This window comes from Tigriopus californicus, chromosome 2 (assembly GCF_007210705.1).
Source record: "Tigriopus californicus strain San Diego chromosome 2, Tcal_SD_v2.1, whole genome shotgun sequence".
In the NCBI taxonomy this organism is placed as follows: Eukaryota; Metazoa; Arthropoda; class Copepoda; order Harpacticoida; family Harpacticidae; genus Tigriopus; species Tigriopus californicus.
In genome coordinates, this window is record NC_081441.1 from 660,112 (window position 1) to 684,299 (window position 24,188).

Genomic DNA, 24,188 nt, shown 5'->3' on the forward strand with positions numbered 1-24,188 from the left:
TGTATTGGATTTTGCAATGCATGGTAAAGTACAACCCGAGTTACCTCATCCATTCCTGATTGGCAATCCTGGTTGAAGTCACATACTTTTTCGAGGGAAATGCATTCGCCTGGAGAGCATTCGAATTCATTTGTTAAGCATTCGACTCCCGGAGTTGAAGAAGCCTCTGTGGACAAGCCAGAAATTTGATCTTTTATTTACTAATTTATTATTTTCCTTCTGCTTTTCTTCACCTGTGGTTGAAAACTCTCCCTGGTAACGCTGGCACTTTACAGAGAGTAAGATATCATCAATGGCAATGTCCCCTCGAATATCTGTATGATTGGGTTGATTGGCGATTTCTGCCACAAGTTGGAAATAAAATGGATTTTTCTTGACCGCCAACTGAGCTTGTTCTTCATATCTGTTCCAAGACTGACTCATGAAGCCACCATTGTTGTGAATCTACAAGTGGCAACAACCATATTATTTCGTACAGAAACACTCATATATTGTTGTTGAAGTATACTTTCCTCTTTGCGTTCCATGCCATACTCAACGAGGAACATCTTGAACGTGTTCATCTCATCTCCCCACATGTGAAGATAGAAATTAATCCGGCAAACGTCATCCTCGTTCTCCAGGAAGAGAACCGGTGTTTGAAATACGGCTTGATCTCCTATTGTGCGACTGTCAGCCTCAGCCAGAAGATATTTTCCGCTCGAAAGGCCTAGCGTGTGGTCTCGGAATGGTCCAGTAAGGCCGTTGGTGGCTTGCCCACTTGGAGTCATTCCATTCCATCTACCGTCGAATGAAAGAGAGTTTTATACTTGTGGTTGATGGCCGATCGTCTAGATTTATTACGCACATCGTCCATTTAAAGCCGGAGGTAGATTCGGGGAATGTGAACTCTGGACAGGGCGAGTCGTCTTCAAAATCACACTGGATATCCTCCTTACAATCGGCCTCGTCAGACTCATCGCCACAATCATCATTTAGATCACAGACTTTTGAGGGACTGATACAAGCTCCTATAGCAGTCATGAGATTGTTGGAAAACAACACATTGCACAACATTCGGGTTAGTGCTTACCGGTTCCACATGTAAACTGGTTACCCTCGCATCCAAACTGAGGCTTAGTGGGCAAGCCGCAACCGGTGAAAGCGAGATCATCAAGAGCGATTGAGGCTTCTGGGGTGTCCGTTTCTGACTCAATGACCAATCGGAACTTTGACCGTATTCTCCCCAAAGATTCGGTCACTTGAACCCATCTATTCTGATTCTCGGGTGGTTTGACAATGAACAAAGCTTCTTCGGCGTCTATTGCAGCAACCACTCGGATTTCCGGGGAGAGAAGGTCATCATTGTTACTGCTGTATTTTTGCGGAATCGTGTTATACCTGTTGGACGCTTTGAAGGTAAATGACTTTTTCCATTAGAATACCACGAAGCGCCCACCAAATTAAATACAAACGTAGCGGCTGAGCACGTCGGGGGAAATAGTTAACCGATTTCTTGGATCAACTTTGCTAAATTCTTAAAAAGGCGATAAAGCCACAAGAGGTGAGCCCTGGTTCACAGTACGGCATTGTAACAGATGACTGACAACATCCCAGCAATTCCCCCTTGGGATGCCTTGTTCACTGGGTTGCTTCGTTACGTATATTGTAACGATGGAATGTACGTAGAAAGATGTGGTCTAAATTGGCCATCAAAAATGCACATTGCACACTTCACATTGGATCCAATATTATATATGCTCGTCGAAAAGCTGGTTTGAAAATCTGGCTGGGGCTCATTTTATCGCCCGTTTTACCAGGTCCGAATTCTCCTGGAACCACGTCTGACGTTGTTTGGACACCTGAAAGTCCTCGCAGGTCTCCCCCTCACGACATCAATCAAGGCCTCAACATTTTTAGTTATTTCAAACTTTGGTGCAGTTGGGTCTTGATGGTCTTAAGATGGGCAAAAACCCTACATGTACACCTGCCTGAGGCTGAGCGATTCAGCCTTATGAAAACGGCGAAACTGAAGGGATTTTGATATTAACTGCTTTGGGTTCGAGTGCTGTGACCCGGGTTGCCTCTAAACACTTGCTTCTTTTTCTTAAAAATGCTTCAAAGTTGGCCTGATAACACGGCGAACCCCCCCCAAAAAACCAGCCCCTGGCGTGCTCAGGAGCTACTTTCGCATTTGATTGGTTGGGTGCCTTAAATCAATGATTTTTTTTTACCAAAATGAAAACTCGCAATCAGGAGACGAATCCCGAAGTGTCGGAGATAGGAAAATGGTGCGCGTGGGTTGATTGCAATCCTCTATTTGGGCTTCAACCAACTTCAGGAAATGGCCTTTGGGATTGTGGGAGGCATCTTCACAGATTCCGTGTGTGCAGTTGACTTCAGGAGTGGAAACCTTCCACGTGTAATCAGTGCACTCCATAATGGAATAGCCACATATGTCTGTGGGAATTAAACGCAGTTGGCAAAACGATTGTCTAGTTGTTCTTCCTATCCTTAGGGCGGCTTTACAGTTGGATGGAAAACCGAGATTGAATCCGATTTGAGGATGGAAGTAGGACTAGTGCTGAGACGAGTTTTTGGTGTATTGAGTTTTTTTGTTCGACTTGGGTGCAGTGAAAGACTGGAGTCTTCCGCTGGACTCAAGTCTTTTGCCGAACTCGCCCCAGAACTACTCGAACTTCAATTCTCACACCGGATTCACTCTCGGTTCTCGATTGTAGTGTAAAGCCGCCCTTAGACATCCTACCTGAGGAGTCATAATCCCCAAAGCTACAGTCACCGCAATTGAGTTCATCGTGTCCATTGGAGCAATCCAAGCGAAAATTGCACACGGCCTCGTGGGGCACAAACTCTCCATTGCCGCAATCCGCTTGGTCCGAAGGGGGGGATGGGCACGGTCCCTCGATCAATCCTATATCATCCACGGCCAAACCTTCGGTGCTACCTTGACTTCCACTCACTCTCAATCCCACTCTGTGGTCGTTTGGTACTGAATACTCAAATTGGTGCTAATTCGAAGACGCAATCGATTGTTGAACTAAGTCAAATGATGTAATAGAAGATAAACAAGTACTTACCCTAACCCAAGAGGGACCTTGGTAGTCAGCAAGTTTGCCAATTTCGTTGGTAACACTCCCGTTGACCAAGTTAAAGGCTTGAATGGCTATTCCAGGCACTGTTTTGCCTTGAGTCCAAGTGAAAAAGCTCAAGCAATGATTTTGGTCCCCCCACAAGGCTTTTGAGAGTAAAGTTGCCTCAAGAGACGGATCACTACGTACAGGAAGCCACAGGAACCGGCCTAAAGAAACCGGTTAGTCTCTAGACCAAACAAGCACAACCCAGGCATGTTCAACTACATACCTTCTTGGCTCAGTAAGGAGTGATCAAAACTGGGAGCATTGGGATCCTGGTCTAATGTGATGGCATTCTCCAAGCTAAAGTCCAAATGATCAGCGGGTAGTGTCATGGAAGAAGCCTGAGTCCAAGAGCATAGGTCGGTTTGGAAGTCGCACTCCGTTGGAACACATTGTCCGTTTTCAAATCGAATGTCGTCTAATGCCAGCCGCCCTTCATCGTTGGAAATCGTGCCGTTGAAGCGGATCTGAATGCAGAAAACGCATTTCAATATAAAAAAAACCAAGCGAGCGCAAGGCAAGCAATAAGTCATGAAACGATCGATTGAAGCATGTTCCAAGCAATAATGTACACATTAAAGATGATTTCTTTCTCTTCGAAAGATATTACGTATTTCGGATCGTACCATGTAGCTGACATCAAGATTCGCTGTGAACTGGCCAGGCCACCAAAATGCTCCTTGTTGGCCACGCGTGTGCCAAGATTTGCCAATGCCTTGAAGATGCCCTTTGTCATGCGGAACATCTGCGTAGCCTTGGAGCTCGCATCCAGTGCAATCCATGAAGTAGTAGAACTTGACGCAAAGCTCGGATCCACCTTGGATGTCTGGACTGTCTAGAAATGCATTTTCCACGAAGGTTTCATTGGGGCGAGGTTCCTCATTGGTTAAGGCCATGTAGTGGCCAAATTCAGATCCAAGTGAGTGATCCAATTTCGGACCCCCTAGATAGCTGAATGAATTCAAACGAGACCATCGTATTTGAGATTCGGGATGGGAAAGCCATCCGCAGCCAAGAGAATTTTCGAAATCGCACTCCCAACGCTCTGAACACTCCCCGGGAGAGATGAGGATGTCATCGATCAGGACCTGATTGCGGCCATTCCCTCCGTGTGTGGCGATTTTCCGAACATTTGGATCGGGTTGAGCCAGAAAGTTCAGTTGATATTCACTCTCCATCATGTCCCATTCAGATGGGGCTAGAGGGACTTGGGCTTGTCGCCATTGGTACCCCTGGTACCCCTGTCGCTCAAACAAAGTCCACGTTGATTGGAAGTCCAAAGTGGAGGCTTCCACTTGGAACCGTTCACCTTGGGCGGCAACTTGCTTGCACCAGAAGCTGAGACACAAGTTGGGCTCTTTGGGAATCATTGGGGATTGAAGGGCAGCTTGAGAATTAGGTTCACCATTGCCTTGATTGAAGTCCATCACAATGTAGTAGCCCGTCCCTGTCGTGTGATCCTGTTCCTGCCTGGCCAAATCCCAAGCCAAGTTATCCGTGCCGTTATTGGTGAAGTTACAAAAGGTATGCTCTTCAAAATTGCAACTCAGATTTAAAATGGGAGAGGCCGTGGTGAACGAAGGCGGTGTCATCGGAGTTGTTGGAGTCAAACAAGACCTGGGCTCCATTTGCAAATCGTCAATGGCAATATCGCCTATTTTAACGTTTGAAAGTTAAACTTCATTTCAATGAAATCAATGATAAACCGTTTGATGTCTCACCCCGAAAAGCGACTCCAGACGTATTAGCTCTGATACGGATCAATAAGGAGTATGGACTTTCTTCGTATGAGACTTCCATGAACGCTTTATTCCATTTGTCAGCATGATCACCGAATTCATTGAAGGCCACAATTGAACTATTGCTCGAGTAGTTCTCAAAAGTGACCTCCAATTCACCAACATCTAATCAAAAGAAAAATAATCCCGCTATGTAAAAAAAAAACCAGACCAAGCAACAGGAAGACACCCACGATGCTAAAAATGGACCAGTTCGGTCTTCCACCCATGTCCACATGTACCGAAGAAAAGATGCCTCACCTGCTCCAAACATGTGATACCACAAGGTGAGGCAGTGCTCTTGATTCACTTCCATGATCGAACTTTCCAAGATCGCGTTCCCGTCAAAGAGAGTGGAATCGATGTAGACGTAGTAACCGAAAGACGATCCCGTTGTGTGGTCAAACGATGGACCAGTCTCCTCCGTGTGAGTCGACCCTGGAACAAATCAAACGTTTGGTGTATGCAGTGAACCAGAAAGTGAGGACCAATGTCTCTCAAAATTTGATTTTCAATTATCCGAATTACCTGCCGTCAATAACCAATCAGATTGATCTTCACCCGAATCGACATTGTGCCAAGCACACATAGTCCCGTCTTCAAAGTCACAAGAATTCATGGTCGGACAGGGATTGATGGTGACCTCAATATCATCCAGTGCAAAACTGGCAAACTCGTCCGTCACATGAGCTTCAAAAGACACCTTTTGGACAGAATTGTTTTCTTTGACATGAACGCTCGCTGCGAATATGTTTTGCTCTGTATACATAGTGATTTTCTCCTACCTCAAATGATTCATCGGCCTTGAGGGAAAATGTGTCAAAACGCCAAATGGATCCTCTATCTTGGTCGTAAGTTGCAAGATGGATTTCTTCTCCAGACTCTTTGAGCACTTTGACCATCAAGAAGGACTCCGAGCTACTTTCGTGGAGTCCAACATTGATCATTGCAGAATAAAGCAAAACAGGAACATTCCCTTAGGTGCATCCAATATCTTACCTCAATTGAAAGTGATACCAATAGCTAATACAAAATTCGTCTCTCCTGGACTCGAATAACTTGACCAAGGAACCAATGCCCATTGACGAGGCCTCCATATAGTGTCCCATACTTGTTCCCAAAGAATGATCAACGCTGTAAATAACTAGGTTAGTAGCCAATTGCTAGCAATGCAAAGATAAATTGAGAGAACAGAACCTTGGGCCTTTGCCAGAATTTCCATTGGAATAGATGGTCCACAGAAGATCCCCAGACTCAGGCCGATTGCCCCATCCACAGAGTCCAGACTCAAAATCGCATTGAGGTTGGGCGGGACAATTGTTGGCGGGTTCAAAACTGATGTCATCCAAAGCCACATGAGAATAACCAGGTCCAGGGGAATTGGCCAATGCTTTGAATTGAAGAGCAAAATTGTTCAAGTGAAAGTGGTCAGTGATGACGGCCTTTTTCCACACGTTTCCCTAAAGAATGGCATTCCCAGATCAGCATTGCTCCAGAATGTATTGGTCAATCTCTATTCTAACTAATTACTTGAGATCCTCGTCGGATCCAAAGATTGTTAGTCGAGTTTTGGTCCACAATTTCCAAAGACATCTCAATTGGGTTGACGCCAAACATGTGGTACCAAAATTGGACGCATCCATGTGACTCTTCGGATCCTTTCAATGGGGGAGAGTGGAGGATGGCAGGGATGTCCGGCATCAGTGTATTGTCCGAAACGTAAACGTAGAACCCTGTTCCAGTCGTGTGATCGCAGCCAGGCCCACTCCCATCGAAAGCAACTCCTCCTGTTGAATCTGATCGTAACCAAGAGATTTCTGATCCTTCAAAGTTCCAATTACAAAAACCCGCCTCGAAGTCACACTCAATGCCGTCCTCAAATGGGGCATCTTTGTCGCAATTGAGGTAACTGATATCGTCCACGGCCACATCTTGGACAAGGGACAAATCATCGGGAATTGACTCCAAGTTGAAATCAGCCTCCAGAATCAACTGCAAATGCAAAAACACATCCATGAATTTTCCAGTACATGTCCTCAATGTTTGTTTTCCATATTCGTACCTGGAATCCGGCATTTCTCTGGCCAATTGGAACCTCAACATTTACCCAAACAGGACCACTACCTTCAATCCTTGACAGTTCAATTTCCTCGCCATCCTGAGTCAGTTTGATAACAAGCGTCTGACCCTCTCCTTTGACCCAAGTCCACAATGTCATATGACATGATTGTCCAGAATGTCCCAAATAAGGCGTGATCGCTCGAGCCTTTTCCATAGGACCTGCACAAGCAATGTACGACGTTAGCGCACTTCAAACGATCGAGTCCCCCGAGATACGCAGCCATACAAACATATATGTATCTGGATAACGTGATAAGATAAATTGGAATGCTCCGCTCACCATCTAAGCCAGGAATTGCAACTAGAAAATGCCCCTCGGTCGTGTTCAGGGAATGGTCCACATTCGGGACCATCCCCAAGATCCCCGGCTCGTTTGGTGTACCTATTCCCCACTGAAATGGGCCACCAGGCAAGCTCATCCATCCGCCATGTTCTCCATTTTCAAATGTACCCGCACCTATCACATTATGTTTCCAGGTCATTATTTTGAGGTCTGTCGGGGATCAAGAAGATTCTTACCGCATATTTTCTCGTCATCATCTTCGGGACAGTCGAGTTTGAAGTCACACACGTGCTCTTGACCTACACACTCTCCTGTGGAGCAAAGATAGGAACAAGGAACGGGTGTGGTGCCTTCAGTGGGAGTCACAGACGTTGTGATGTTTGCAAGGCATTCAACGGGGAAGAAAACATCATCAAGAAACACAAGAGACCAACTGTCATTGCTCACAGGGCTACCTTTGATGAGAACGAGCTGTAAAATAGGCGAAAACTGTGAACATCTGTGCACTCACAACCCTTATGTATGATTTCTGACATCTTACATGATTATTTTCCGCCGCTGGGATGAAAACTATTTCTTTGATCCAATCCCCAAAAACGTAGAATTCAAGCTTGTGCCACAAGACCGTTTCCACGTTGCTCTCAAGATCCAGGGACATTGCTTTGAGGTCAGTTTGGGTGTTGGGCATGACGTAGTAATAAAAAGTCAAATTGAATGGCTTTCCTGGCAAAAGAACAGGCGAGGCTAGAGTTGCAGGCATGGAGTCCCAGCCATAATCTGCTTTCAAAAAGTGTCCGCCATACAGATTCCGAGAGTGATCTCGGTACGGCACGTTGTGAGATCCATCGGCTCTGGCAATCCCCCACTCTCCTTGATAGTCATTCAAATTGGTCCATGAACACAAACCGTCTTCAAAATCACACTGAGCATTTGCACTGCAATCCTGTTCATCGCTTAGATCGCCACAGTTATCAGTCATGTCACAGACATTGGATTTCAAGATGCAATGACCTGACTTACATGTGAATTGCTCGTCTTCATCGCAAGGATTTCCACCCCCTTGGGGAATGCCACATTCTAACAATGTAACGTCATCTAGTCCGAAAGCAGTCTTGGCACCAGAGGTGGGATGGGCTTCAAATAGAATGATGAACGAGTGCCGAATTCGTCCAATGGGAACCAAGTACTCTACCCATTCTGGAGCCACGGCGTATTGGTCCAGGCTGAAAATAGGCCTTTCCATGGTCACCGATTCCGCGAGTTTCACGACTAGTAGATCCCTTGACTCGGGCGAATCCAAGTAGGCCCAGAACCGCAACGTGCAGTCATGCGCCGATTCTTGGAGAATGGGACTGGCAAATAGTGCCTCTTTGAGACTGCCATCGCCCGGAAAAATATCAGCCAAGGCGTAATGGCCAATCGGCTCCATTGTGGAATGGTCAAAATTTGGAGCCAAGGAATCCGAGTCTGTGTCATTGCCGCGGATGACAACCCATTTGAAGAAGGACTCAGCTACAATGTCCGTCCATCCGCAGGGGCCGTTTTCAAAATCACAATCCCCGCAGCCTCTCTCATCTTCACCGTTCTTACATTCCGGATGAAAATTGCATTTGAGTGTGATTGGAATCTCAGCACCATCATCGCAAGTGAAAACGTGCGTATTGTCATGGCAACTGGACCTCTCCAAGAGAAGATCATCCAAACCAATTTCCCCTTCTCTTCCCTCTCCTCTAAGGGCAATGATTTCCAGGCGAAAAGTCACTTCACTTTGAAGATTGATTCTAGCCACTTGCCACCAGATCCCCTCATCCAAAACAGCTTCAAACACCTTCAAAGGCTCTTCAGATGGAGCATCAACTTTGTTCACAAGAAGAGTTCCTACTTGATCGCCCACAATGTAATATGAAAAAAGGAAGCACTGACCATCTTTTGCGTTGGCCGAAGTCACCAAATAGGGCTCGGAAAATATTCGAGCCATAATACCGGACTGTCTTTGGACTGTCTTTGAGGTCAAGAAGAGGTAATGTCCCAGTCCGGTTCCACTTGTGTGATCCGTGACGGGCCCTAGGCCATTGTTACCTTCGTTGCCACTTTCCAATTCAAAATCGAGGTCGTCCCTCCAATCCTGAGTCCAAGTACAAAGATCCCCGCTCTCGAAGTCGCATGACATAGGATTGGAACAGAACCCGAGCGAATCGAGCTCAAAGTCATCAAAGGCCAAAGTCAGTTTATCCGAATACACATGAGCAATGAAAGCCAATTGGAAGGAGTCCTCATTGGAGATGGATACTCGGAATTGATTCCAGTCGGGAAATAAGGCCCCTCCTACCTTGGCAATGGTTTTAAATTTTGGTGATGAGTCTTGGGACACGGCGGTGGCTAACTCCAGATTATCCTTCCCGTCCGCATTAATGAAATACCAAAACGAAACACAGCCCTCCGCAATTTTCTCCAACGGCTGGGAGAAGAGCACACCTTGTTTGGGATGGGTTTCATTGGCTTGAATATTTGGAATCGACATGAACTTCCCATTGACGCTGTTTGTGGTATGGTCCATAATTGGGCAATTCAACTCGGAGCAGTTTTGCCCATTCACTTGTAGCCAATCGAAATCATCCGCGGTGTATTGGTAGAAACCACATATGTCGGAGCCTTCAAAATCACAAATTGGCCCGGCAAGACAAGGGCCGAAATAGCTGGAAATGTCGTCCAAAGCGATGAATCCATAATCATCCAAATCGGTTGACCCCAATTGGCCAACTATAAGTAAGTTGTAGCGAGGCAGTACGGGCTTGTAAGAGACCTGATGGAATTGCCACTTATCTACATAACTAACATAGGTCTCAAAAATGTCCACGAAGTTCAAAGGGTTGCCTGAAATTGTATCGATTGGCCGCGTTTTATGCCTCTGGATTTAGGTGCTGAACACCCATGTTCGCTCTTACCTGTGCTATTTTCATCCACTGACACCATGAGCGATTTTTCATTGGATCCAGACATGAAATGCCACCAAGTGAAGCAAATCTCGTCCATTCTTTCCATGACGGGGGATATCAGTGTGGCAATTGCAGATTGATTATGATCTGAAGAATGGCTCAGCAAATAGCTGCCTTGCGAATTAGCCAATGTGTGGTCGTGATCAGGTCCCTCCAATGTGGAACTGCCATTAGCAGCGGATCTTACTGCCCAATGTGCCCCATCCTCATCGGTGGCCATCCACACACAAGAATTGTATTCTTCAAAGTCACAACTCAGGGCATTATCTGAATGACAAACATCACAATTTGCAGCTTAGTCACAGTATCATACCGACCCGTTTTGAAGAAAGAGCAACTAAATATACGAGAATCGGTATCTCACCTTCGGGAGGAGGCACGTCAGGAGGAATTGGATTGTCTGTGCAAGAGCCTTCAAATATGTTTAAATCATCAATTCCGATAAAGATCTCGCCATATTGAGCCCTTTGAGCTTCAAATTCGATTTCAAAATCGTACTCTGAAGCCAATTCCACTCTTGTCTGCAGCCAGCGATCCTTGTGGATGGCATCAGGACGGAAATTCACAATTGTTTCCTCGTCGTCTGTCCATACCGTTCGCTTAAGGTGCAAAAAAAACAATTCCACAAATAGAGAAAGTGAGGGTGATCGTGAAATTATAAGTACCTTAAACACGGAGAAAAACGCAGATCTCGATCCAGAAAAGAAGTGCCAAAATGTCAAACAGGCCTTCTCAGAGGGAGAAAAAATTTGGGATCGCAGGACCGCGGTGTCCTTTTCCTCTAGATCTGGATAGGTGAAATCCACGTAGGCATACATTCCATGTCCATTTGTATGGTCGTATTTTGGTCCCATGACAAGGCTGGAATCGTAAGTGCGGCCATGACCAATGAGCCATGGGATTTTTTTGGCCTTGCCATCACTTTGAAGGTCGTTGTGATAGGAGCATTGAGCGTCGTTGAAGTCGCAGAAGGAATCGGAGCACCTTTGGAACGAAAACAACAAGTCATCCAAGGCGACAAATCCACCGGCAACCTCTCCGCCAATGAACTCAATGGTTACCTATAGAAAATAACATTTGTGTATCAATTGGATAATTGCCAAACCCAAAAGTGCCTTACATCAAATGGTTCTTCCTCAGCGACATCGACCTGAACCAATCTCCATTGAGGACGCTCAAAACCACCATGATGAGTCCAGAGTGTTTTGTAGGTAGAATTGCCAACTATCTTAGATGACACTTTCAAAGTTGTGGAAGCATCAGTCAAATCAAAGAGGTAAAAAGACAAGCATTGTGTCCCAAAGTTTTTGGGAAACGTTCGGTATAACACACTTCGATCTCCGGCAGATCCTGTCCAATTGGTGGCCAACACGTGTCCTTGGCCCGTATTTGTAGTGTGGTCAACCAGGGATCGCCCATCTGGATAGGCAAAGTCTTTGGCTGGGCTCAACCGCCATTGGAGATCGCTGTCTTCATCTGATTCCCATTGGCACAGGCGTCCTTCCTCAAAGTCACACAGAGTTCGGTCCTCGCATTCGTCGGAATGATAATCGATGGCTCCAATGGCGAGATCTCCAAAATCTCCAGAATTCTCACCCGTAATCTTGATTCGCCAATCGGAATCGGAAGAAGTGTGAACTGGAATGCTCGTATGAGTCCAAGAATCCGGAGTGTTTCCATAGAAATTGTATAAAAGAAGACCACCTTCGTCTCTATTCTGATTCCACGATTCTCTAAACACTTGCATCTGGACCGAAGTGGATCCAAAGGCACTGAAGGCCAGCTTGAGGCACACGCTTCCATCATCAGAGTCAATCTTGGGCCCCGCTCTCCCGGATACTAGGTCGCCCGTGGCATTCTTCCCACTTAAAAGGAGGTACAGACCTTCATCTGAGTTGTCTGGAGCACATGGGTCGTTTTCGTTGGGTCCCGTTGGAATTCCAAAACTTGTCACGTTCCAATCGCAGAAGTTCTCGTCAAAGGAGCATGACACATGGTATTTTGCGCTGAATTGGGGTTCTGCATATTTGGGAGAAACTTTGTTACCCCCTGGGCATTCACTTGATGATATCTCCACATCATCAAGAGCAATAAACCCTTGAGCGTCATCGTGTAGCTCGGCCTCAATCACAAATTGAAAAACTGTGTTCAAATCTGAAGCTGCAGACACTGTTCCCATAGACCAACCCTCAACTTCTCCCTCCGTTACCTCCCATCGGGTGACACTGTTGGAACCAGACGCTTCGGAAACTCGAAGTAAACCTGGTTTAGACCCATGCAGGTAGTACCATAGGCTCAGGCAAATGAAGTTCACGTTTGGTCCACCTGATTGAGGAGAACTACGGAGTCTGGCAATGGACCGTTTTTGATTCACATCTGCATTCTCATCGGTCACTATGAGATAATGCCCTTGTCCAGACTGGCTTGAATGGTCCACAGGAGGTCCAAACCCACCTTCCAAATCCATGGCAGAGTGGAGAAGCCAATTTGTGTCGTCGTCAGTTTCGTCTTGTTCCCACTCGCACAAGTCAGATTCGAAAGTGCATTTGATCAAACTGCACTCGTTCAGCTCAATTTTCAAGTCATCAAGACCGACTGTGATACTTGAAGGCTTAATACTTTTGACTTCAAATTGAAGCCTGAACTCCGTCGATGATGGAATTTGAGCCTCCGCTGGGACCCAACCTGGCGTTGTTATCGTTGGGAGGGCTCTTTCGAAGATGGTCGTTTCAATTGGGACTGCGTCGTTGTCCTCAATCATAAGTATTCTAAAACTTGTTATTCCTTGATCGTTGGTGCCATGTGGGACAAACACCCGGTAGTAGAAGTGAAGGCAGGTCTTGTCGACACCAGGATCGTCAAAATGGGGGGTCTTCATTACGGCCAATGTGTCGTTCTCTCGAGCATCTGCTAAATTAGCTTCAAAAATGCTCCCAAACTTGGTTTGAAGAGTGTGATCGTTGAAATGTGACCCCTTACCGGGAATCCATTTGAAACTGGCCTCTGCTCCAAAAGAGTAACCGCAATAATCCTCCCATTGCTCCGCAGTGCAAAGGTAAAAGGAATTCGATTCATGTTTTGGGCATTGTGAAGGGGTGATCCGAACATCGTCAATAGCAATCACATTTGTCCCAGGATCACCTGGAATGGCTTCAATTGAGTATGCCGAGTTTGTATTATCTTCGGCCATTGGGATCTGCATTTTCGCTTCCAACCACTTCGCCCTTTGCGATCCTTCTCGAGTGAAGAAATTTCTCCGGGAGGAAGAGTCAAAATCATTGGCGAAAACTGCCAATTGTCCCGCTTGTGGTCCATCTACAAAGTACCAAAATCTGAGACAACTCTGTTCTGTCAAGTTCGGCCCAAGAATGCCGAATGGTAAACCCTTTTGTTGTTGCCCCTCTGAATCACGGGCTACAATGTAGTACCCTTGGGCGTTGTCTAATGTGTGATCAACGTTTGGAGCCAGCTCTGATCCATTGACTCTAGTCCAAGGTCGATATTCATCGTCAGACATAGGCCCCCAAGAGCAAAGGTCGTCTTCAAAGTTGCAATCTCCCTCGTTGTCAAATGAGACACTCGTTGTGGGCAGTGGGTGTGGCGTAGTGGGTGGATGATAGTTACCGGGTTTGGCCTCTGGAGGGCTTACTTGGCAAGAAATATCCGTGAATTTTATCGCATTGACCTTGATGTCTCGTTCTTGAGCGCTTTCCATAGTTCCCTTGAAAAGGATCCGGTAGTTGCCAACTGGGCTCGAGAACGATATGGCAGCGGATATTTTGGATCCAACGTTTCCACCCAACATCCAGATAATCTCCTCAGATGACGCTGTTTTCAAGATAATTGCCAGATCTCCCTGCCCGGGTAAATCGACATTGAAGGACAGACATCTCGATACCGTAGCAGGAAGCTCGATACTTTTCAAGGTGGCGTTGCTCCATGGTGCTTCTGTCGATTTGCCCAGGACCATTGATCCATTCATCCATAGCCAGTTGGAGTTGTCGCCTGTCCTCTTGATGTTTGTCCAAAGGCAAAGATCATGAGCTAACGAACACCCTCCAGGATCATCGTGGTTGTCATTGACAAGTTTGAAGTCATCAAGGGCTACATAGAAGTTACCAGGTTTGGCTAAAACTCCTCGGAAAAGGATCGAGAAATGCGGGATAAATGGGCGCAAGTCGAATTCTAGAGCGTTCCAGGTCTCATCATCTTCTTGCCCTGAAATGGACCAAATCAACTCCGGATCGTTCTCTGAGCTTTGAACTAATATTTGTATAATGCCCGGTCCTTCCAATGAATACCACAGTTGACCGTGAGTCACTGCGTCCGATTCAAAGTATTTTGACACCAAGGTGGCTTTGCTTCCAATTGAGGTTGCAGTTGTTCCATCCAGGAGCATGAAATGACCGTCTTGGGTGTCAAGAGTATGATCCACGTGTGGTCCTTGATCATTGGCCCAAACCCAATCCAAGTCATTGTCAGTTTCTTGAAAAAATCCACACAGATTAGCGTTTTCAAAATCGCAACCCAAGGGGTTCTCTTTGCATGTCCCGGAGGCTATCGCAAAGTCATCCAGTCCCAATTCAGCATTGGCGTCAAACTCGAGCTTGTGCGCTTCAAAGATGATCTCAAAGACCTCCTCGAATGCGATGGGAATGAAATGAGCTTGCCAAGATGTAGTATCATGGTGAGACTTGAAAATGAGGCGTTCTCTTCCAGAACCCACAAACCTTGCCTTTGCAATTAGAGTCCCAGGTTGCGATCCGACCTGGTTCATCCCAAATCGCAAGCAGTCCCCGCTGGAAGCGCTCACTTCGGGCGAAATAACGCGCATGGCACCGCCTAGAAACAGATCAGTGAAATTCATCCCCAGGTAGTTGCCCAGGTTCTCTTTGTATACAATGGAAAAGTTTCCGTTATCAGTGGTATCTTGACTCCACTGGCACATTGTACCGTCTTCGAAATTGCAAGAGTACGGACTGTACGGGTCAACTGTAGGGACTGGTGTGGTTGATATTGTGGTCATGGTTGACGTTCCGGTCTCCGGGCATTGCGAATTGTCTGCAAACCCTAGATCATCAATGGCAATGTGTCCGCCCTCAGGACTCTCTCCCACCGTCAATTGTAAGACTATATCATGGTCTTTTGACAAAGCATAATCAATCAGGACCAAGTGCCAACTGTCTTCGGGATAGTTTGGGTCAGAGTCTTCCCACAGTACTTGCAGGTCTGCGCTCCCTTCTGTGGTATAAAACGCTGCTAAACTCCCCAAAGAGGGCCCGCTACGAGTGCGAATCCAAAAGCTGAAGCAGCTGACATGATTCCCTGACATGGTCGTTCGGATGATGGCCTTATTTCCGGGCTCAGCTTTCGTCACGTCCACAAAGAGGTAGCCACCTTGCAGATATCCTTCAGTGTGGTCCTTATCCGGTCGATCCCATTCGTTCATATCTAGAGCATGTCCTACCATCCAATGGAAACCGGATTCTGACTCTTCTATAACCCATGAACAGTACTCATTCTTCTCAAAAGAGCACGAGCCCTTGGTCGGACATGTGCTTTCAATCATGTTGAGATGATCTAATGCTATTACGGCAGCGTTCTCCAAAGCTTGATCGGATATTTGAGCTGATATTTCCAGTCGAAAAACATCAGAGGTGCTCTCAAATGGCAGGATTTGTGCTAGATGATGTTTCCAGTTGCTACCTTGATCTGTTTTGACGTTGAATACCTCATTAACAACGTCATCGCCGCCTTCAATCTCCACAACTTGAGATACGTTTAAAGATCCCAAAGCTCCATTCATGTGATAATACAGATCTAAACAATACGACCTTGATGCATTGAAGGGTTGTGAAACAAGAACAGCTGTCTCGTGGGCCACATGGCCGTCTTCGTCGTGTGGAACATCTACGTAAAGAAAAGTAGGCCTGCCCGTAGGAAATTTTTCATGTTCTCCTTCGAACGAAAAGTGAGAGGCCCATTTCAGTTTGACTTCTTCGTCTGCAGTGTTATGAAAAGTGCACAGGTCACCATCAAATTCACACAAATGATCTTGAGCTGAATATTCACAAGGACCAGGCTCAATTTGTAGATCATCGAGGCATATGTAGCCAGTGGCCTTTGGCCTCACTGATGCCCGAATTGAGATATGAAACGGCTCGCTCAGAGCCTCGTTTAGAGTGACTTGCTGAAATTTCCATTGATCTATGACAGATTGGCTCTCCGTCCAAATGATCATTGGTTCCTCGGAGTCTACAAGATGCATTGTCAGTGTTCCGAGTTGTTCCCCGTAGAAGTGGTACCAAACCCTAATGCAGATTGGAAGATCCTCCAACGCCAGATCTGGGCTGTTGAGGCTCAAAGTGGTTATTTTGGTGACGTTGGTCAGATCAGCATAAGCCAACAGCCCGGACTTTTCACCCGTACTGTGATCCACATTGGGCCCAAGCGGGACCAATTCGGCGGGTCCAATCAGGAATTGGCTTGAATCTGTTTGGCTATTCGTCCAATGGCAAGGAGTGCCATCTTCAAAGTCACAAGACAGATGGTTGGTTCCCGATGGTTCCGTGGTTGTTGTTGAAGTCGTTCTGGGAGTGCTTGGGATTGTTGTCGGGGTATTTGGATTGGCCTCATCCGGCATCACTGGAACGATTCAATTTACCTAGAAAATGCTAGCAGTTCTGAGTTATGGAAAAAAACTCACAGATGCAAGTGTCTTCTGTTTGGATAATATCATCTAAAGCGGCCATGCCTCCCGGAGTGTTAGTAAATATATCCGTTTGAAATTCAATGGTGTATTCGTCAAACTCCTGTGTTGAATACGGAACTCTCCCATACATCCAGCCATTAAATGGCAGAGAATCGTCAGTAGTGTCTTCTCGCCAAATCCAAAGTGGGATTTCCCGGTCCGAGTAGAAGTCTCTTAAAACTACTCGCAAATATCCCCCAGTCAGTTGGAGGTAGAATTCGATGCACTTTTCCCCGCTCTGAATGGCTTTGGGCAAGGAACTGAGCACGGCCTTGGCATTTTCCCCCGATAGATTTGGACCCTGTCTCATGAAGGCGAAATGTCCTAAAATCAATTTGCTTGTATGTACATAGGTATTGGAGGCGCAAAACCTTGTTTTAAATGCCTCACCGTCCGCACTTGCAGTCGTGTGATCGAAAGTAGGTCCCCCATAATTGATATGACTATCTCCGTCTGCGACGATCCAGTCCTCCTCGCCAATAGATTGATAAGAGCAAGTTGTTCCGGATTCAAAATTGCAATTGTTCTCATCTGGGCACGCTCCTGGGAGTATTCTCAAATCATCCATAATCACCTCATTTGAGCCTGAAGCGTCGTCTTCAGAATTGGTCACCGAAATGGATACCTAAGATGAGATGAAGCAATTGATGAATTGCCAAAAACACTCATAATTCTAGCAAGAACATTGGCTCATTTACTTGAAACTTGTCGTGGTCATCAAAAGTCGTTCCCTGAATGAGTCGCCAATCAAATCTAGATCCATTTTGAATTTTGTTTGATGTTGTACCGTAAAGTGAATGGACCGTTTCTTGATCGGTATAATTCAAGTTAAGCTGTAAATGAAATAATGTCATGGCATTAGATCATCAACGATTGGGGATACTTTGCTGATACCTTTATGGTGGCTGGGAACTTCGAGTAGCCCAAATAAAACAATTGGAGGCACGCAAATCCATCATAAACAAATGAGGGTCCGACAATTTCCGGGGTTTCGTTGTCGACAACCATGGCTCTTAAAATGTGTCCTATGTAAAAGACGATCCGATCAACCTGGCATTTTTGTGTTATCTCTTCCAGGAACATACCATCGAGGGTTTGTAAGGTGTGGTCCGAGTGCTTGGCCACCGATCCATTGACTACTTCAAAAGTAGATATCAAGCTTTCGTCGACGGCCGTGAAATGGCAAAGTCGCTGTCCGTCCTCAAAATCACAAATGTCCACTTCGTCCACTAATTAGACCAAATTTGAGGCAGGTCCCAAGGGACTAATATCTATGTGATGTTCATTGTTCTATTACCTTTGCAATAGCTGGTCCCAAGTTCGATATCGTCTAGGGCAATGTCTCCGCACTCACCCTCGCCCACAATGCCTTGGAACCAGGCTGAGAATTCATGATCGGATTTCGGCTTGTTCAGCGTTGCTTGCCTCCATTTATTCCCCTAAAATGTACGGTGACACTTAATCATTTTTTTCTTTGAGCCTTTGCAAGCCATCAAGCACTTGCCTGATTTCCTGATTTAGACCAATATGGCAGACCAGGATCAATGCTCCAGAAAGCGTTCAAGGTACCCACGTCGAAACCATACATGTGATACCAAAACGATAGACACGCTTCCTCCTCAGGATCGTGGGACACCATTTGGTAGACGGTACGATCTCCACTTTTCCGAGGGATTGACGAATCCATCAGTAAGTAATTTCCCGGCCCTGAATTCCAAGAAGACGGAATTTGAGTTTTCGAATTCATTGATTGGGCGACTTGGGCAAAAACTCTCGTTTTTATTATTTGTATTTTTTTGTCGAGAGGGAGGGGGATTCTCCCTGACTCGACCTTTAACAAAGAGGCCCATTTTCGTTGACTTTTTGCTCGTTTTGGTTCTTGTTTGTCACTCTTTACATCATTACAGGTTTTTGCTCCTGTAATCTCGTACTTGATGCGTTGCATCTTGGATCAGGGCAAGTTTCCCTCCTCTCTGAAGCTAGCTCATGTTGCTCCGTTTTTCAAAGGGGGAACTAAGTCGCTCCCCAGTAATTATAGGCCTATTTCTCTCACTTCGAATATTGCAAAGGTGTTTGAGAAGATCAGGAAGTCCAAACTTGTTGAAATTCTTGAAGCCAATGAAGTCCTTCCTCCTAGCCACCACGGGTTCCGAGCACATTTTAGCACGTTTACCTAACTGATTGAGCACATACGTAGAGCAGGTCATTGATGGAATAGAGAGCCATGAATTAGTCGATGTAGTTTATATCGACTTTGCCAACGCTTTTGACAAGGTAGATCATGGTCTTTTAGTTAACAGACTCCATGAGATTGGGATCCAAGGCAAGGTTCTCAATTGGTTAAAAAGTTCCATTTGTGCCAGGAAGCAATTGTTAACGTTGAGGGATCCCTTGGTGACATGAATGACGTCAAGTCGGGTGTTCCTCAGGGATCAATATTAGATTCTCTCCATTTCATCATCTTCAATGCTCCTCTTCAGAAGCTTAGTAGTAGTAATGTCAGTACCTCTTCCTATGCTGATGATTAGGGCCAGTCAAAATTTGCAGATAAAAATGGTCTTTATTGAAAGCAAATTTGCATGCAAAATCAACTAAATTTGCACAAAAATATGTAAATAAAATTTCCAAAACATGGGCACCAACATGTTTTGGTGGGTGCAAGGGCTGTTTTTGTCTTCCCGTAGCAAAACGTAGTTGAAAAGGAAAATTACATCATAATATCTTCTAGGTATAGGATTTGACTCTGCTATCCCTAGGGAGCAAATTCTTGCCTTGTTCACGTTGCCTCATAGACTAATCAGCATTTTCAACATCCTTGATATTTAATGAAAAAGATAAATCTCAGTTCATTAACAGAAAAACAATAATGTTAGAGCAAGTTTACTACAGAACAATTTTGTTATGAAAATTAAGCCGTTCAAGTTGCTTGAAAGTTATAGTAAGTCAATTCTTCCCAAATTACCCATCCACCGTCACCATTTACCCCATAAATCTTGAACACATCTTAAGATGTGTTTGATTTTTAAAGGAGAAGTTCATTACACAAACAAAACTGAGTTCCAACATGTGTAATAGAGTATCTTAAAAAATTGCAATGATAAAAGAGCTAATTGAAATGAATGGAATACATACGCATGTGGTTGGTAATATGTGTGCAATCTATTTCATACCTACGTGTACTTTTTGGCAAAAAGATTTGGAAAAAAAATCAGGAAATAAATTTTACATTTTTTCAAAAAAAATACCAGAATTCTTGAAAATTATTGTGAATTTTCATAAGTATTGGTAATTTTTTGGTGAAATGGCTCAAATTACATTATAAATTGCAGAAAAAATGTCAAGTATTGCAATTTGGTGTGTAATTGTATTGCATGCACACGCGCACGATGTAGCAGTCCATGGAGTACGGTAGTAGTGGAGTGGAAAGCTCTCCGAAACCTCGCTAGAAGACGTTTCAGTTTTGCGTTACCTCCTAATCAAGTACTTAAACATGAAGATGGAATTCATTGAGCACATTGAACACTCTCTCAGTGGGAATACATCTGATCAGGAGGTGACGCATAGCTCTACCAAACATTGCTAGAAGACGTTCGATCTTCGACCGAGCTTTCTACTCGACTACTGACGTACTCCATGAGCAGTCCTGCTCTCTCTTTCTCTATTACTCTCTCTCTCTATCTCCCTGCCTTTCTCTCTCCTAGTCTTGATCTTGAATAGAACGGACGTGAAGATATAACCCTCGATGTATATAGGATTAGGGGTGTGTCCTTGGGGACATAACACATATAAAATGCAAAAATTGCAGATGCAATAAATTTGCAGAAAATGTACAATTTCATTTTTGTACATTTTCGGATGTACATTTTTTTTTACAAAGTTTGCAAAATTTACAGGATGCAAGTTTTGGCCGGCCCTAATCATAACATCCGTATCAATTGACTACAAGATACCAGAAATTGACAATTTCTGGTAATTTTTTTTTTGGCAATTTCCACATAAGCCAAAATGAAATATTGTCATTGCTTGTTGTTTCAGTAATACTATGTATAAAGCATTCCAATATCACGACACTTACCAGCTGACACTCGCTTGAAGTCGACCTCAAAGTCTGCGTAAGATGAAAATCCCAGATACCGTATGGTTATATTATTGGGCAATGCGTCAACTCCCTCCATGATGACTTCGCCATTCCTCAATCGGATCAAACTGACTTTTGTTTGCCCGCTATTATCGATGTCCAATTGAAACATGAACTGAGAAAATCCTTCATCCATCAAGATTCCTGGAGTCTGCAATTTGTACAATAGGCACAGTTGAAATTACAGCCGAAAATATCTTGGAGTGCGTTATGATCACTCACTTGAGCGGTGGTGATCACAATTTCTTGTCCCAGATGGCCTCTCCGAATCATTGAGCGTGTGTTGTTCCATCCACCCAAAATGAGCTCGTATACATTGGCGTTGGGGTTTTCATAAGGCTCGGGCCCCAACGTGATGTGGGCATCACTCACTCCTTTGACAAAGAAGCTCACACGGTTGAACGGCCAATCTATATACTCGTAGTGCGGGCCCTTCACGGTTAAACTCAGATTCGCAGGAGTGTGATCAGACTCGGGGCCAGTGTTCAGAGTCCCAGATGGACCAGAATGAACTTTCCACGCAAAGTCCACCAATTCTGGATTCTCCTCTACAAACCATTTTAAACATCCAATCTTCGTCTCGAAGTTGCAGTCATATTCTCCTGGATCGGAAGAGGATAAGAATGACCATAATTCGGCGTCGGTGACATTCAAGAGACTATTGTCATCTTGTGGCATGATATTCGAGCTCTGAAGGACCCGGCTAATCTCGTTCTGAATGGTCTGAGATTGGAAGTGCTTTTTAAACTTGGCTGTGCCTTTCACAACGAGGGATCCTCTGGAAAATGATGCCACCTTCACATCCTCGGACACATTAGCTAGCTTCGGGCAAGCCTCCAGGATCTTTTGTATCTAATGAGAGCATTTCAAAAGCAGTTGGGTTCTATCTCTATCATCAACTAACTCGTGTCCAGGCGAGTTACCGTGTGTCGGGCTTTCATTTGTTGAGATTGGAACTCCTCTGATTGACGATCAGCCAAAATCTAATTCCATTTTTCATAGGGAAATCTCAACTCAAATTCGTAAGAGTCGCGTTCATCACAAGATCCATCCCAAATCTGAATACTACCCAGAACAAGGTCCAAGTCTTTCTCGCCCAAGACCCCTTCAATGGTTATCTATGATTGAAAAAATCCATGAGAATACATCTATAAAAACAGTTTGTTTCAAGCATTGCTCACAAATTGGGGTGCATTCTCCAATTCATCAATCTGGGCTTGAGCCAAGACCCAACCACGAAACAAATCTGGTCGAACTTGGAGCAGCTCAGTTTGATTTCTGTTGTCTTGAGGCCCAAAGAAGACAGAAATGGACCCTGAGGGCACCATTGCATTGATGGATAAACATTGCCGAACATGCGCATAAAATGGCGGACTTCGCAACGTAGACACCATGCCTGGACTATTTGCAGTAGCATTAAGATACAAGAAGAAACCATCTCCATCTGTAACATGGTCAAAACGGAATTACTTCATTATCTGTGCGTTGCCCTTAAAGTTCTCAATTTCACAAGATTCTATACCTCCTGCCGGACCAAAATTATTAACCAGAAGTTCTTGGACAATGGACCAGGGTTGGGAAGCCCCTAATTGATCCACAGACCATCCACACCATGCGTTATCGTCAAAATTGCATTCAATTTCTCCGCCTTTTGATGACGTGACATAGAAAACTGTTTTCATGAAGTAACCTGAAGTTTTCTAATGCTATTTTTTTGAGGATTCATTACTTGTCTGGGGAGTCGAGGTTGGGAGCGTCTGGGTGCCGTTGACATCAGGGTAAGCGAAGACGTGTTCGTTTTCACATTCCAGAAAATGATTGCTCGGACATATGTGTGTGCTTTTGATCTTCCAATTCCAATAAAGGTCAATGTTTGGGCCTTTTGGCCACATGCATAAATCATCCTCTTCAGGGAATGAGTAATCCGCTGAAATTGAGCAGAAAATGAAACTGTTTCGCATTGAAGTGATGTAAGTTCGCTTACTCTCACTATCCGAATGACATGCTTGTCGTTTTAGGACCTGAATATCATTAATGGAATCGAGGTCAGGAAGGGGCGTATCATCTGTTCGTAAAGCCGCCTTGAAGTTGAGGAGGGTTTGGTTTATCACAGGCGTGTCTGGAAGTGAGGACATGCCTCTCCACCAACCAGGACCATGATTATCCAACCAAGAATGCAATGAAAAAGAGTGAAGCTCTCGTGGCACTAAATGTATCAGTATGAAGAGCGATAGGCACATCAAGTGTAATCTCCGCGTTGTCCAAGTCATTTTGAACGACTGCTCTTCTTTGAACGATGCTGTGAACAATCGCTTCAACCTCAATGACCGCTTGTGGTTTGTAGATGCTTTTTATGTAAGTCTGTGAGATGATGTAACCTCAGTTGTTTAAAGGTCATAAATGCCTCCTGAGCCTAGATGTAAATTAGCAAAAAAAGCATTTTTCAGTTGTCTTCCACAAACGATGCCCGAATCCGGAAATACATTTCAACGAGAATGACCGTCGGGGTATGACGTGTGAGGTAATAGAATCGTCTAGTCATAATGAAAGTGGACTAGTCAAAACCATGAAATCCTCGTTTCTTCTACATAGAGCTCCTAGCCTATATAATCTTTTACGATCCTACCTTCGACGATTCTAGGTATCAGATGATCCAATGCCATCTTTTAAAACCGACTTCAATAAGTTTTTAAACACAATTCCAGACCAGTCTTACGTACACAGCCTTTCTCGATCTGCCAAGTCTAATTCATTCCAAGATCAATCGTTTTACCGTGCTTGACCTTGCCCACTATCCCGTGGGCAATTCACGTCTTTTGATTTTTACCGGGGATTCCATCCCTTGTATCGGCAGAAAATCCGAAACAATGTTTAAAAACCGCGGTTTGATGTCATGTGTCGATGGATCGAATTTGGAGTTGTTTTCAACTACTACCGCGTCTAGGTAAACCCCAGATTGGAAGTCACTTAATATGACGACCTCCAAC

At 44.9% G+C, this 24,188-nt stretch overlaps 4 protein-coding genes across 4 annotated transcripts in view; all 4 read right to left on the reverse strand.

Annotated features, from left to right (window-relative positions):
* The window catches only part of LOC131892774 (MAM and LDL-receptor class A domain-containing protein 1-like), a 13,570-nt gene extending 13,140 nt beyond the window's left edge, over positions 1 to 430 (reverse strand). Inside the window, exons 1-2 of the mRNA XM_059242617.1 lie at positions 234 to 430; positions 45 to 166 (exon numbers count right to left, since the gene is read on the reverse strand). Coding sequence (XP_059098600.1) covers positions 45 to 166; positions 234 to 423 — 312 coding nt within the window. The 5' untranslated portion in view covers positions 424 to 430. The remainder of the gene's footprint in view (positions 1 to 44; positions 167 to 233) is intronic.
* A 1,779-nt stretch (positions 431 to 2,209) lies between these two features.
* Positions 2,210 to 6,048, reverse strand: LOC131891796 (MAM and LDL-receptor class A domain-containing protein 1-like). Its single transcript, XM_059241466.1, has 10 exons — positions 5,912 to 6,048; positions 5,698 to 5,830; positions 5,441 to 5,615; positions 5,174 to 5,350; positions 4,856 to 5,038; positions 3,761 to 4,788; positions 3,361 to 3,601; positions 3,078 to 3,298; positions 2,747 to 3,008; positions 2,210 to 2,439 (listed from the first exon to the last, which is right to left on the reverse strand). Exons 1-10 carry the CDS (start codon positions 6,019 to 6,021, stop codon positions 2,210 to 2,212), a joined length of 2,760 nt encoding a protein of 919 aa, XP_059097449.1. The 5' UTR covers positions 6,022 to 6,048.
* Positions 6,049 to 6,360: 312 nt separating this feature from the next.
* LOC131892775 (MAM and LDL-receptor class A domain-containing protein 2-like) lies at positions 6,361 to 8,824 on the reverse strand. Its single transcript, XM_059242618.1, has 5 exons — positions 7,858 to 8,824; positions 7,553 to 7,787; positions 7,314 to 7,490; positions 6,975 to 7,192; positions 6,361 to 6,904 (listed from the first exon to the last, which is right to left on the reverse strand). The coding sequence occupies exons 1-5, from the start codon at positions 8,743 to 8,745 to the stop codon at positions 6,431 to 6,433; spliced, it is 1,992 nt and encodes a 663-aa protein (XP_059098601.1). The 5' UTR covers positions 8,746 to 8,824; the 3' UTR covers positions 6,361 to 6,430.
* Positions 8,825 to 11,396: 2,572 nt separating this feature from the next.
* On the reverse strand, positions 11,397 to 18,071 carry LOC131891804 (MAM and LDL-receptor class A domain-containing protein 2-like). The gene is made up of 5 exons (XM_059241476.1): positions 17,958 to 18,071; positions 17,762 to 17,896; positions 17,454 to 17,688; positions 17,019 to 17,387; positions 11,397 to 16,957 (listed from the first exon to the last, which is right to left on the reverse strand). Exons 1-5 carry the CDS (start codon positions 18,069 to 18,071, stop codon positions 11,397 to 11,399), a joined length of 6,414 nt encoding a protein of 2,137 aa, XP_059097459.1.
* Positions 18,072 to 24,188: the final 6,117 nt, after the last annotated feature.